The sequence below is a fragment of the Acanthisitta chloris genome, unplaced genomic scaffold (genome assembly GCF_000695815.1).
Source record: "Acanthisitta chloris isolate BGI_N310 unplaced genomic scaffold, ASM69581v1 scaffold13567, whole genome shotgun sequence".
Classification (NCBI taxonomy): Eukaryota; Metazoa; Chordata; class Aves; order Passeriformes; family Acanthisittidae; genus Acanthisitta; species Acanthisitta chloris.
The window spans coordinates 1-11,935 of NW_008682129.1; the positions used below are offsets into that span (position 1 = coordinate 1).

Sequence of the window (11,935 nt, forward strand, 5' to 3'; positions counted from 1 at the left end):
CCGGGCCGAGCCTGGCCGGGGAAGCGGTGCTTGGGCTGCAGTCGGGCTCGTCGCGCCGAACTGTGGCTCTGAAGTCGTGCCCTGCTGTCAGGTCATAGATGTGTAAGAGCAGTAGCGTCAAGGTTTTTGCAGAGCCGTTAAGTTTTTTGATGTCTCTAAATCTAGATGGTCACCAGGACAGAGGGTCAAATTGATGACTCTCTAATTGGTGGCAATGCCTCTGCTGAAGGTCCTGAGGGAGATGGAACAGAAGCCACGGTGATAACTGGTGTTGATATAGTAATAAACCACCACCTGCAGGAAACCAGCTTCACAAAAGAGTCCTACAAGAAGTACATCAAGGATTACATGAAAGCGTAAGTGTTGGTAGGATTCTGCTTTCGATGCATGTTGCAGTGTTTTCATGGGGCTGAAGTTTTAGAACCAGCATTGAACTTACTCCTAGTAGGTGTCAGTTCTGACACTGGAGTAAAATTGACTGTGAACTTCAGTAATGTCTTAATATTTGGCAGAGCTGGAGCTCTGAACAATTGATACTGGAATATCTGTGTTTACCTTGGCTGAGGTAGAGGTGCAGATCGTGTGCTTTGGTTCTTATTTGTAACCTTGCTGTTTCCTTTTATATTGCTCTATGCCAAGCCTTCGCCTGGAGGGGAATGAGGTGGTAAAGAAAAGTTTCCTGAAGCTTTTCCAACTTGTCAATTTAAATGCCTAAAATGTGTGTGTGAATGGAACTTTTTGCTAATTCAAGGTGTAATTGCTGTTGCTGTTCATTGGGTTGGTGCTAAAGGTGCAAGTGCTTTGTGACAGTGATAGAGGGTACTCTTGGTGCTGTGCAAATGGCTTGCTGACTTTTTTTGTTTACATTAGCCTGGGAATAAAATTAACTTCATATGAGTGGCAGGCACTGTTTTGCTATTTCACTAGCAAAACTAAGTTAAAATCTGGGGGTGTTGAGAGGGAGTGGGGAGGGAGGCAGCAAAATCAAAGTTTGATGGCTAGTAACTCTTTCTGCTGTGATGTGATGCCACACAGTGAAGTTATTAAGCTAGAACATGTTTTCAGAGCTTTTCTTTTTCCTTCCAGAATCAAAGCCAGACTTGAGGAGCACAAGCCAGAGAGAGTAAAGCCTTTCATGACAGGGGCTGCAGAACAAATCAAACACATCCTGGCTAACTTCAAAAACTACCAGGTAACTAAATTCTCTCCTATGGCAGATTTGCAGTGATAGAAACTGGTTGGTTCATTTGCTGAACTGGCTTGTTGGGAATTTTGAGGGCTCCTGTTGTGAGGATGCCTAACTTGCCCTTCTCTGAGAGTATTAGGGGCCCTCAGAGGGAGGAAAACCAGCAAAAGGCTCATAGGTGTTTGAGGATCTCATTTCAGTGTGTGGCACTTGTAGTTAGCCACATTTGTAGTTACCACCTCTTAGGGACTGTGGAGTTAAAGACTTGAAAGGTGGATCACTCTGGTCCTTGCTGTGTCCTGCTCTGTTCATAGCAGTGTGGTAAAATAATGCAATTACAGAGTTGTTTGGGTTGGAAGGGTCATTAAAGATGATTCAGTCTCAATCCCTCATGCCATGGGCTGAGACACCTTCCACTAGACCAGGTAACTCAAAGCCCCTTCCAACCTGGCCTTGAGCACTGCTAGGGATGGAGCATTTACCTCTGTTCTGGACAACCTGTGCCAGTGCCTCACCACCTCAGTAGAGAGTTTCATCCTAATACCTAATTGGCTCTGGCAGCTTAAGGCCATTCCCCTTGTCCTGTTGTTACATGCTCTTATGAAAAGTCCCTCTCCAGCTCTCCTGTAGCTTCCTTAGGCACAGATGTGCTGCTATAAATTCTCCCTGGGGCCTTCTCTTCTCCAGGCTGAACAACCCCAACTCTGTCTGTCTTCATATGGGAGGTGCTCTAGCCCCCTGATCATCTTCGTGGCCCTCCTGTACTTGCTTTAGCAGGTCCATGTCCTTACTACACTGGAGTTCCAGCTCCAGAGCTGGAGGTAGCACTCCAGGTGGGGTCTTGCCAGAGCAAAGGAGTGGAATCACCTCCCTTAATCTGCTGGTCACACTGCTTTTGATGTTGCCCAGGACACAGTTGTCATTCTGGGCTGCAAGTGGAAGTTGCTTGTTCATGTTGAGCTTTTTGTCAACCAACACCCCCAAGTCTTTTTTTCCCTTGGGGCTGCCATAAATCCATTCTCCCCAGCCTGTATTTTCACTTGGGATTGCCCTGAGCCAGGGGCAGGACATTGCACTTGGCCTGGTTGAATTTCATGAGGTTCCCATGTGCCCACCTTAAGCCTTCCAAGCCTCTCTGGATGACATCCCTTCCCTCTGGTGTGTCATAGTGTGGTGCTAAGAGGGACAAGCTGTATAGGGCAAAATCCTGCAGTGGGTCATCCCTTCCCTCTGGTGTGTCATAGTGTGGTGCTAAGAGGGACAAGCTGTACAGGGCAAAATCCTGCAGTGGGTCAGGGAGAGGTTTAAACTGAACTTGGTGATGTGTTGTTCTTGTATAAAAAAGCATTTTTCTCCTGGTAATGGCTGATAAAATGTCTCAGTAACACATCCCTCTGAAAGTTCTTTGTAGGAGAGAACATGAATCCAGATGGCATGGTGGCTCTCCTGGATTTCCGTGAGGATGGTGTGACCCCATATATGATTTTCTTTAAGGACGGCTTGGAAATTGAGAAATGTGTAAGTAGTGACCTGAGCTGGATGAATGTGCTTAACCACATAGTTAGCTCTTTCTGTGCTGCCCTCATTCTCTTGTACCCCTGTTAAAGTGAACAGGAGCTGTCAGTTTAAAGACTTTTAAGTGTGTCCAAGTACAGCCTAACTAGTTCTTCATGTTACACAAAGGGCCTGAAACTTCCCTTGAATAGTATTCAGTTGTAGTAAGAGGGGACATGGCATCACTGCAGTGACTCATGGCTAAGAAATGTGGAAGGAATTGCCCTGGTGAGATGATGTAATTGGGAATTGTTTTGAGCTATTAGATTACTAAGACGTTGTCCTCTGAAATGGAGCACTTCTACTTTGGATCCCTCTTGTGGGGGTTACCTTGCATGGTCATGTTCCATCTTCTTCCACTTAATCTGATGCCCTTATTTTGTTACACAAGAACTGTCAGTTTAAATATTGCCCTAAATTTGGGAACACAGGAGTACTTTGCAGAGTACTTAACCTGATTCTGTTGGGAATCTCCAACTGCCTGAACTCAAGACGGCTCCTGCTCTACTGGAATGTGGTTGCCACAAAACAGTATTTGGATCCCAGCACTTGTATTTTTGGCTTATTTGGAGAGCCTTGGAATTCCCTGCAGTGTGGGATCACCAATTGCTTTGCCCAGTCATTGTGGACTTATGAAGTCTGTTTATAGCCTGCTAAATTTATCTGTAAAGCCTCTTACAGGCTTTCTGGTATGCAAGTCATGTAAAGATGAACCAGCTCCTAGTGTGGAGCAGGAGCCCAACTAAGTACTTTTTTTGGCCAAACCAAACATAGTGCCTCTGGCAGCCTGGGGGAAGGGTGTGACATCTGTTCTAGGCCCTAGAACATGTGGGCACCTGGAAGGTTCCTCCTGGGAGCCAAACCTAGGGACACACGTTTTGGATGTGTAACTTGGGTAACTCCCATCTGCTTCAAGGTGGAACGAAAGAACAGTAGCAGGGTGTTAGGGTGTGCAAAAAAATGCTTCAGCCTCTTGGTGCAGCTACTTCAGGAGACAGCACATGCACTGTAAGCTTTGATACTTGTTTAGGATGTGCTCTTACTTGAGAGGAAACCCGAACCTTGGTGTGTCAATCAAAAATGATATGAATGAGTATTCCACCTGGCTTGCTCAGCAGCTGATTGGTGCCAGTTGCTCTGTATGGCCATAACAATGATCAGCATCCTCTGATAGACCATGAGCACTTCTCCTGTTGCTCTCTGGTTTGCACTAAGATGCAAAAATAACTTCCTTGCGCTTTCTGCCTGCCTGACCGTGGCAGCTCAGATTGAATTAGGGAATACACAAGTAAGTTATAGAAACATTACTGTGACTGTAATGACCCTCAACTAACACTTGCTGCTCTTGTTTCAGTAACAAATCAAACAGTATGGTTTTGGATCACTTGTCTTCATAGCTGGCTGCTGTTTCTTCTTCATCAGCACAACACCAGGAATCGGCAATGTCTAACAACTGGACTGATGTCATCTTGAGCTTTATTCACTTATTTTGATCCTGATTTGGAGTGGAGGCATTGTTTTAAAAAAGAAAAAAACATCTATCATGTAGGTTGTCTAAAATAAAACTCATTTAAACCCATTCTAGGTGATGTCTTTTGGTTTGATGTGTTTCTTAAGGTCACTCATGGGAGAAATGGCACCAAGGATTTGGTACTGTCAGTAGCATAGCCTGGTGCTGGCACACTGCAGCTTGACTGTTTCCAGACAGATTTCACAGTTTGCCTCTGGCACTGGAGTGCAAGAGCAGGCTGAGGTCAATAAGGCAAAGTCTAAATAAATGTCATAATAATGGTGTGGAGTACCTTCATCTTTTGTGATTGCATGGAGACTTATCTCTGGAAGAGATATAAAATGAATAATAAAATCCCAGCATGGAATATGTACTACTAGAGCTGAGTGTGCTGGCTGAGCTTCTTTGTCAGGCAAGAATACTTGAGTCTGCCCTCAGTGGTAGTATGTCTTCAAGATGAAGGCAGAAGGATGAGCGGTGCAGGAGTTCTAACACCAGCACTTTCTCTGAGCCCAGGTACTGGGAACATTGTGGGGAGAGGGTGAAGAAGGTTTTTCAACACAGTCTAGCTGTGGTACTAGCTCCTTTGTAGTTGGCAACTGTTGACAAGCGTATTGTAGGATTGTATTGTATTGTACAACAATATTGTATTGTACAACAAGTCAAGTTGTAGGATTAGAGGGTTTTCATATTTGATCTTTTGGGGAGAGATGTTGGAATGGCCCAGCCCTGCCCTAGCCTGGCTGCAAACCGTGTGCATGTCTGTGTCTGAGGCTTATGTGAATATTTAGTCTGAGCTGTGTTCCTTGTTAGGAAATGCATCTGTTTGACAGACCTGGAGCAAATGACCATTGCTTCTCTGGTTCTTTCTGAGATGCAACAGTAACGGGTTCCTTGCGCTTTCTGCCTGTCTGACCTCGTGGCAGCTTGGATTGAATGAAGGAACACAAATAGTTTCACAGCCCTGGCTGGTGCAAGGGGGTGTCTGTTGCAGTGACTCTGTGTCTGACCAGGGATGTTGCCTTGGACTGCAAATCATTAACTTTTTTCCTAGTGCAGTAATGGCAGAGGCGTAGGAGGTTAAGGTGCCTGAAAGGAGAGGGTATGGCCCACTCACCACTGTTGATCTCCTTCAGAGTTTTTGCATCTCTGCTGTCTTGTGTCAGTTTTTGGCCCCTGGTACTGGAGGGTGGAGGGGGAGGTAGGTTTCTGCAGTGGTGAGATAGATGTGATGGCAGGCTGGGAGGAGTGAGAGACTGGAGGAGGGAGTGCAGTATGCCCTAGTTATCTCTGAGGTTCCTGTCTGGTTAAATACACCCTATTTTAGTTCTGTGGGAATTGAATTTATGTACCTTTTTTAGCTTTGCCAAGAAAGTACCTTGGGCCATCTGATCTTCTGGCTGAGGTACAATTTTGGTGTAGCCTCTGTCTTCACCCAACAGGGCTGAAAGGCAGGGAGGCAGGTTCAAAGCCTAGATAAAAATCATGTGAGCCAACTCTGCTTTCCTTGCAGAGGATTTGTTTAATGGGGCCAGGTAAGGATGTTATCTTACTCTTCCTGTTGCATCTTTGTTGAAAGCTGGGAGCCTTAAAGGGAAAGTGAGCACTTGCTTAGGTTGAGACTTCTGACACTCAGTGGAGCAAGGTTAGTGTGGGCAGGGCAGTGCTGGTATGGCTGTACAGCCCCTAATAGCTCTGGCTCCTAGTGAGTCAAAGTGTTTCAAATTGCTTGGAGCTGTTATGTGGGAGTGGAAATGGCTCCTCCCCCTGCCTGGCTAGTTATGCCGAGGTTGGGAGCCCTGGGCACAAGCCTGGAGCAAACTGCCACGTGGCACCTGTGTACAGAGGAGGTGCTGCTTTGGAAGACAGGTGTTTAAAAGCAGCTTGAACACAACTTGGCTGTTTGGTTGAATGGCAAATTGTGTGTCACTGTGTTCCAGGATAAATGGGATAGTTAATTGGTGTGTGCAAACGTGCCTGACTAGGTGGTTTTGTGCTCCAAGCAGTGTCTTGTGCTTTTCTGTGTGGCAGAGCTTCTGATGGGGAGTTTCCTTTCAGCCTGCTCTAGGAAGTGTCAGTTCAGAGGCTCTGGAGATGGAGGATTTAATGTTTTTCTCCAGTGAGCTGCAAGAGAAATGTTTTTGCTGCTTGCTGCACTTACTGTGCTTCCCAAAACTGCATTACTACCTTTAGTTTATCAGGGAAGAGGGCAAGTCTTGCCGTTTTGCAGTGCCAAGTCTGTCAGGCACCAGGGAAGAGAGGTTAAACCACACTCGCTGTCGGGGAAGGCTTGTGGCAGTGACAAGCAGCTGTCATGGCCACAGTGCTGTGGAAGCTGCCTGCAGTGGAGCCAGGGTGAGGGAGGGTTGGGACCCAGCTACTTGTGTTGGGAATCACTACATGCTGTTAAATGAGAGGTCCATGGCTGCTAAATCCACTTGTCAACAGTCTGTGATGCAACTCCGAGTCGGAAATGAAGTCAGTGCATTTCCTTGTAATTCAATTCCTCCTCTTCTGGCCCATCTTCATTTCAAGCAGCTGTTTCCTGACGCTGAAAAGCTGAAGTGATTTGGGAGAGCAAGTCTTAATACTTCACACGGCAGCTTTGGAGTTATTGATAAAAATCCACTTTGATAACAAATTACCCTGATGCTGCTTAAACATAGCCCAAACTGAAGAACAGCTTTAAAACCTATCCCTGTCTTATTTTAAAACATGTGCTTATCAGGCTTGTTTCTTGTGTTCTTGGAAAGGTATTTTCAGTGGCTGGAAGGGCTGTGGAGCTGGGAAGAATCCAGATAGATTTTACCCTGAGTCTCAGGGAGAGGTTAAGCAGCTGGGTAGAAACCTTTCCTCGGCTGGCTCAGGTCTCTGCCTCGCGAGGGGCCAGGAGGCTGCTCCTGCACCCATTATGAGTTTACTGCTGCCTGGGGAAGTAATGGTGATTGCATATGAAGAGGGGAAAACCTGCCTTTCTAGTTTCGTACTTCTGCGTTACGGGAGTGATGTCTTGGCACTGGAGGAAACAGCTGCTCTGCTTTGCATATGTCCCATGGTCCCCTTGACCTTTTGCCCTCTCACCCCACTGTTCCCCCTCAGTGCCTGTTTTTTGCCTCACAGCGTTGCCCCATCTATAAATCTGCTCTCTTTTTGCCCCTTGAGAGCAAACAACCAGCCCCATTTCCCGCGGGGCAGTGACTGGGATGTTGATGTCCAAATGCTGCTACAGCAGCTTGTTGCATCTTGGCCACCTGCTCTGGGGAGAAAGGGTGCAGGCTCGGGGATGTTCATGCAGTAGAGAATATCTGTTGTGCTGGGAGAAGCACTGGTACCCCCATTGCCTCCCCACGGGTATCCAGCTGAGCCAGTTCGCTCCATCCCTTGGCTCTGCCCACTCAGCATGGGCCAGGAGTGGATGTCAGAGCACAGGTGGGTGATGATCCTGCAGCCCTGTGCAATCCTCAGCTTTGGCACAAGGAGGGGGGGAACCTGCAAAGGGAGAATTTTAGATGAAAGTGTGTAGGAAGCAGTGGGGTTTGGTTGGGTTTAGGGCTTTTATTGTGGAATTTTTTTTTGCTTGGTTTGGCTCAAGGCCAGGAGGGAATTACCAGAAGTTTAGGACATGGCTGTTGTCAGAGAAGTAAAGTTAGACTTGTATTTTTTTTTAATATGTGGAAAAAAAAAAGAAGCTGCAATTTGCTTTCTTCCCTTAGCCAAGTTCCTGGTTGTTGAGCTGGCTCAGGCCAAGCTGCTGCAGTCCTGGTAGTGTTTTCAGTGACAGCCATTTAGGGAGGATGCTTTTATTAAAGAGCAGTCATATCTACATGAAGATACCTCTGCTTTCTTGCATGTTGCTGCTGGCTTGGAGCAGATAAGACACCTCCCTCTGCTCCTGTGAACCTCCATCTGTGCTTCAGCTCCATAGCCACTTCGCTGGGATGTTTCACCCTGGACCAGCAAGCCAGGAGATCTCTGCATTGCTGCTAGCCCACAGTGGGAGAGCAACAGTTAAATGCTGTTAATTTAGCTCAGAGATAACTGCCTTGGTAGGAGGAAAAAACACCCCTAGCCAAGCCTGAAAGTTTTCCCCATAAACAGTATAAAATCCATTGCCAAGAGCACAACCATGCTGGTTTGCAGTCCCCGTGGCTTGGATGCCTTTTAGTTGAAGCTGTTGTGCAAATATCACGGCCAAGCAGCTGTGGCCAGGGCTGGTGGCCTGAGGGAGCTTTTCTTGGGTGTCAGCACATGTAGAAGTGTGGCAGGATGTTGCTGGGGATGCACATAGCTGCTGGGTGTTAGAGCTGCATTCATCACCTTCCACTTCAGGCAGAAAGGAGTCAAACACCCTTGGAGGCCTTTTTAAGACTATTTTGGTTGTGTGATACTAATCGTTCCAATGAGGCAGCAGCTGGACATGGCAATAAAAATGCTGAGCAATTGTTTCTCTGCAGCCTTCCCTTTATCCTGGGAGCTAACAGCTGGGATTCACCTCCCCATCTGTGACCAGCAGCACCAGGAGGAGGCACTGCTGGGATTTTGCAAAGCAGCACCCTTTCTTCCCATCCTCAGCAAGGTGTGGGCATGCTGGTAGCCCTGCCAAAGCAGTGCAGCTATTTTATTTATAGGCAATGTCCAGAAAAGTAGATGTTCAGAGAGGTTTTAAAGATTGGCTCTGTATCAAAGCAGCAGAGGTCTTGTAATCATACAACTCTGCCAGCTCACAGCTAATATTCATGGAAGTGCAAGGGAGCCAGAGAGGGACTCTGTTAGGAACTGCAATGATAGGACAAGGGGTAATGGTTTAAAACTAAAGGAAGGGAAGTTAGGTTAGATACTATGAAAACGTTTTTTACTGTGAGAGTGGTGAGACACTGGAACAGGTTGCCTAGGGCAGTGGTGACTGCCCCAAGCCTGGCAGTGTTAAAGACCAGGTTGGATGAGGCCTTGAGCAACCTAATCTAATGGGGAGGTGTCTCTGCCCATGGCAGGGGGGGTTGGGACTAGATGATCTGTAAGGTCCATTCCAACCCTTAAATTCTATGATTCTATGGTGTTTTCTGCTCCCATTCCTCCCGCAGCCCTACAGCCCACCTGGCTGTCCCCTGGGTGCCTCCAGGCTGCTGCAGGCAGGGCAGCAGAAGAGACACGCAGAGCTGCAAGCTGGCATGGAGCAGAGCATGGGAGCACTAGGAGGAGCCTGTCCCACTCTGGGTTGAAATCCTCCTCCTTCCCAACATAGCAGAAACAGCCTCCAGGCAGGTGTCTTCTCACCCACTCCCAGCCTGCTGGCACGGGGTCCCTCAAGGGGCAGCTGCATTGCTGTCACCTCCCATCTGCTCAGGTTTGTGCTGGTACTCCCTGGGCTTGCTGAGTATGAAGTTTCCAATGACTCAGACTGGTCATTCGGGAGAAGTAATGCTGTAGAGCAGACACACCATTAATTTCACTTAATGGTATTTAGCACATTGATAGTTCTGCTCATGCCTATGGGACCCACTTGTGAACTGGTATTTTGACCACTAATCTTCAAGAACATTTGCATGAGCAGAGTTCAGCAGCGAGCAGAGACAGCAGCACGTGGGAAGACCAGCAGGGAATTGGTGTTCATCACTGCTGCAAGTCCAGAGTTTAAATTAATCTAAATGTGGGGGCCAGGGAATCAGACCCGAACGCCTACGAGCCTCCTCCTCTCTTCTGGCAGATGGCAATGCTGCTAACAGCACTTGCATAAGGTCCCCTTGCAGAACAAGCAGAGCTGGAGAGTTTTTGCTGGTTATTAAGTGATGGATCCAAATGAGGTTGTCCCAAGTGCTCAGTCATTACTGCAGCCTCAGATGAAGTCAGGCCAGTGCCACCGTGCCCTGGGTTACTGCAGAAGGGAGAATATGGGGGCCACTGCAGTGTGTTAGCCCTGCTGCTTCTGTCTCTAGGACAGTTTGTGCTGCAAGATCTCGTGGCTTAGCTGCAGGCTGGTTGATGACCTGCCAAGAGCACCTAAAAACTCCACCTTTATCATGCACTCCCACCAGGCAGGAGACAGCAGAGTCCTTCAGTGCACATCACAGGTCCTGGTGGCACAGGAGAGCATCTTTCATGCTCCAGATCAGCATCTCTGTGGGCTTCCTGTGTCCTTCTCTCATGCCACTTGGATTTTGTGGCAGCTTTTGAGGCTAAAATTCCAACTGCACCCTAACAAGCTAGCAAGCCTTCAAAGTCATGCAGGAAGGAGGTAAAGAAAATGTGCTTCATGACCTTGCCAGGCTTCTGGACTGTCCTCTGGTTATCTTAGTTTATCCTGGCATAGCATTTCCTAGTTCCAGTTTTGAAATGGTGTTTCCTCACTGTCCTTTACCTCAATTTTTATACTGGTAATATGTATTTTTTATATAACTGGTGCTACTCCACAGAAGGCTGTAAGCAAACCAGGGCACCTTGGCTTTCCTCAATCTTTCTGACGCTCATTGGTTGAAAACTCCACTGCTCATTTGCTTCTAGCACTCTCTGCATTTTTAATGATATCCATAAAAAAACGAGTCTGTTGTAAAAACCATAAGCCCCATAAAAAAGTGTGCTCTGTACCCTTTCCATTACTTCCGAGTAGAGCTTATTTTCTCTGCCCAAAGACACTCTGCAGATCAATAAAATACCTCTTTTACTTAGATCTTTTGGCATTTCATGCTGACTGATTTAGTCCCTCTAAGTCCCAAGACAAACTGTGAAGCAGTAAACTCAGGTAAAACCAAAAATACAATCAGATCCAAAACACTTTCCTGCTAAGCTAATCCTGCTGGGGATCCCACTAAAGGTAACCAGCATGGTCACTTTAACCTGTGGCAATAAATTACACCACTGCTAAATCAGGATTGCATGGCATTGCCCTGCACAGTTTTAGAGGGCCACCGAGGAGCAACAAAAGGAGAAGCTGACCTAGACTTGCTAGGTACTTCAGCTGCTAAAACAGGACATGAATCCAGCAGAGGAGCCCAGCAAGAGCTCCCATCCTACATGGCTGTGAGCACAGGCAGCACGGTAAGGACAGCACTGTGTGCAGGCTCTGGCTACTGCCAGGAAGCACATCATGTACCGCAGCAGGACACAGAGCCTGACTTCCTGGGTTCCTCAGCATCCTCGAATGTCTCCTGCAGCCATTAGCAAGCTGTATGTAGAGCCTGAGGAGACATGAGTCAGTGGCAATACTTATGAAAGCACACACACATCCCTGGAACATGATCTGCTCTTCTAAACTCCCAGCAGGCCACCTGCTGTAGTCCACCTCCCAGGAACTGGATACTTCACACCACAGGAAGCCAAGCACCAGCAGGAAGTGTTTCTGTAGAGAGATACCTATAAAAACAATTCTAGAAAAAGTGAATTAAGCAAAATTATAATGTGTGACATGTATAAAGGGTCCGAGTTGTTTTGGAAACCTCCAAAGGCATTTGACCCCCTCTGAGCCTTTCATTGCTTCCAAGTGGACCAATAATGGAATGTTTGCTTTTCACACAGACCTCTTATTTCATTAGAGTGGGCAGAAATGATGCACACATCTGAAGGACGTGAGGGATGTGAAAGTTGTGCTATCAAACCTCGCTCTCTGCTTCATTGACAGGCAGACTAATGAAGTTTTTTCCACTCTGTTCTTTGCTCTTTCTGTAACATAAAAGCTTTGATAATGTAATTAA

At 47.0% G+C, this 11,935-nt stretch overlaps 1 protein-coding gene across 1 annotated transcript; it reads left to right on the top strand.

The window, feature by feature from the left end:
- Positions 1–165: 165 nt before the first annotated feature.
- Positions 166–4,324, top strand: TPT1 (tumor protein, translationally-controlled 1). The gene is made up of 4 exons (XM_009078398.1): positions 166–356; positions 1,087–1,192; positions 2,588–2,704; positions 4,095–4,324. Exons 1-4 carry the CDS (start codon positions 166–168, stop codon positions 4,095–4,097), a joined length of 417 nt encoding a protein of 138 aa, XP_009076646.1. The 3' UTR covers positions 4,098–4,324.
- The last annotated feature ends 7,611 nt before the right edge of the window (positions 4,325–11,935 follow it).

Excerpts from the sequence above, each read along its gene's own strand:
- TPT1 (XM_009078398.1), top strand. The coding sequence starts at position 166 with ATGGTCACCAGGACAGAGGGTCAAATTGATGACTCTCTAATTGGTGGC. Across the intron at positions 357-1,086 it reads ATCAAGGATTACATGAAAGC|AATCAAAGCCAGACTTGAGG; the intron begins GTAAGTGTTGGT and ends TTTTCCTTCCAG. Across the intron at positions 1,193-2,587 it reads CTAACTTCAAAAACTACCAG|TTCTTTGTAGGAGAGAACAT; the intron begins GTAACTAAATTC and ends TCCCTCTGAAAG.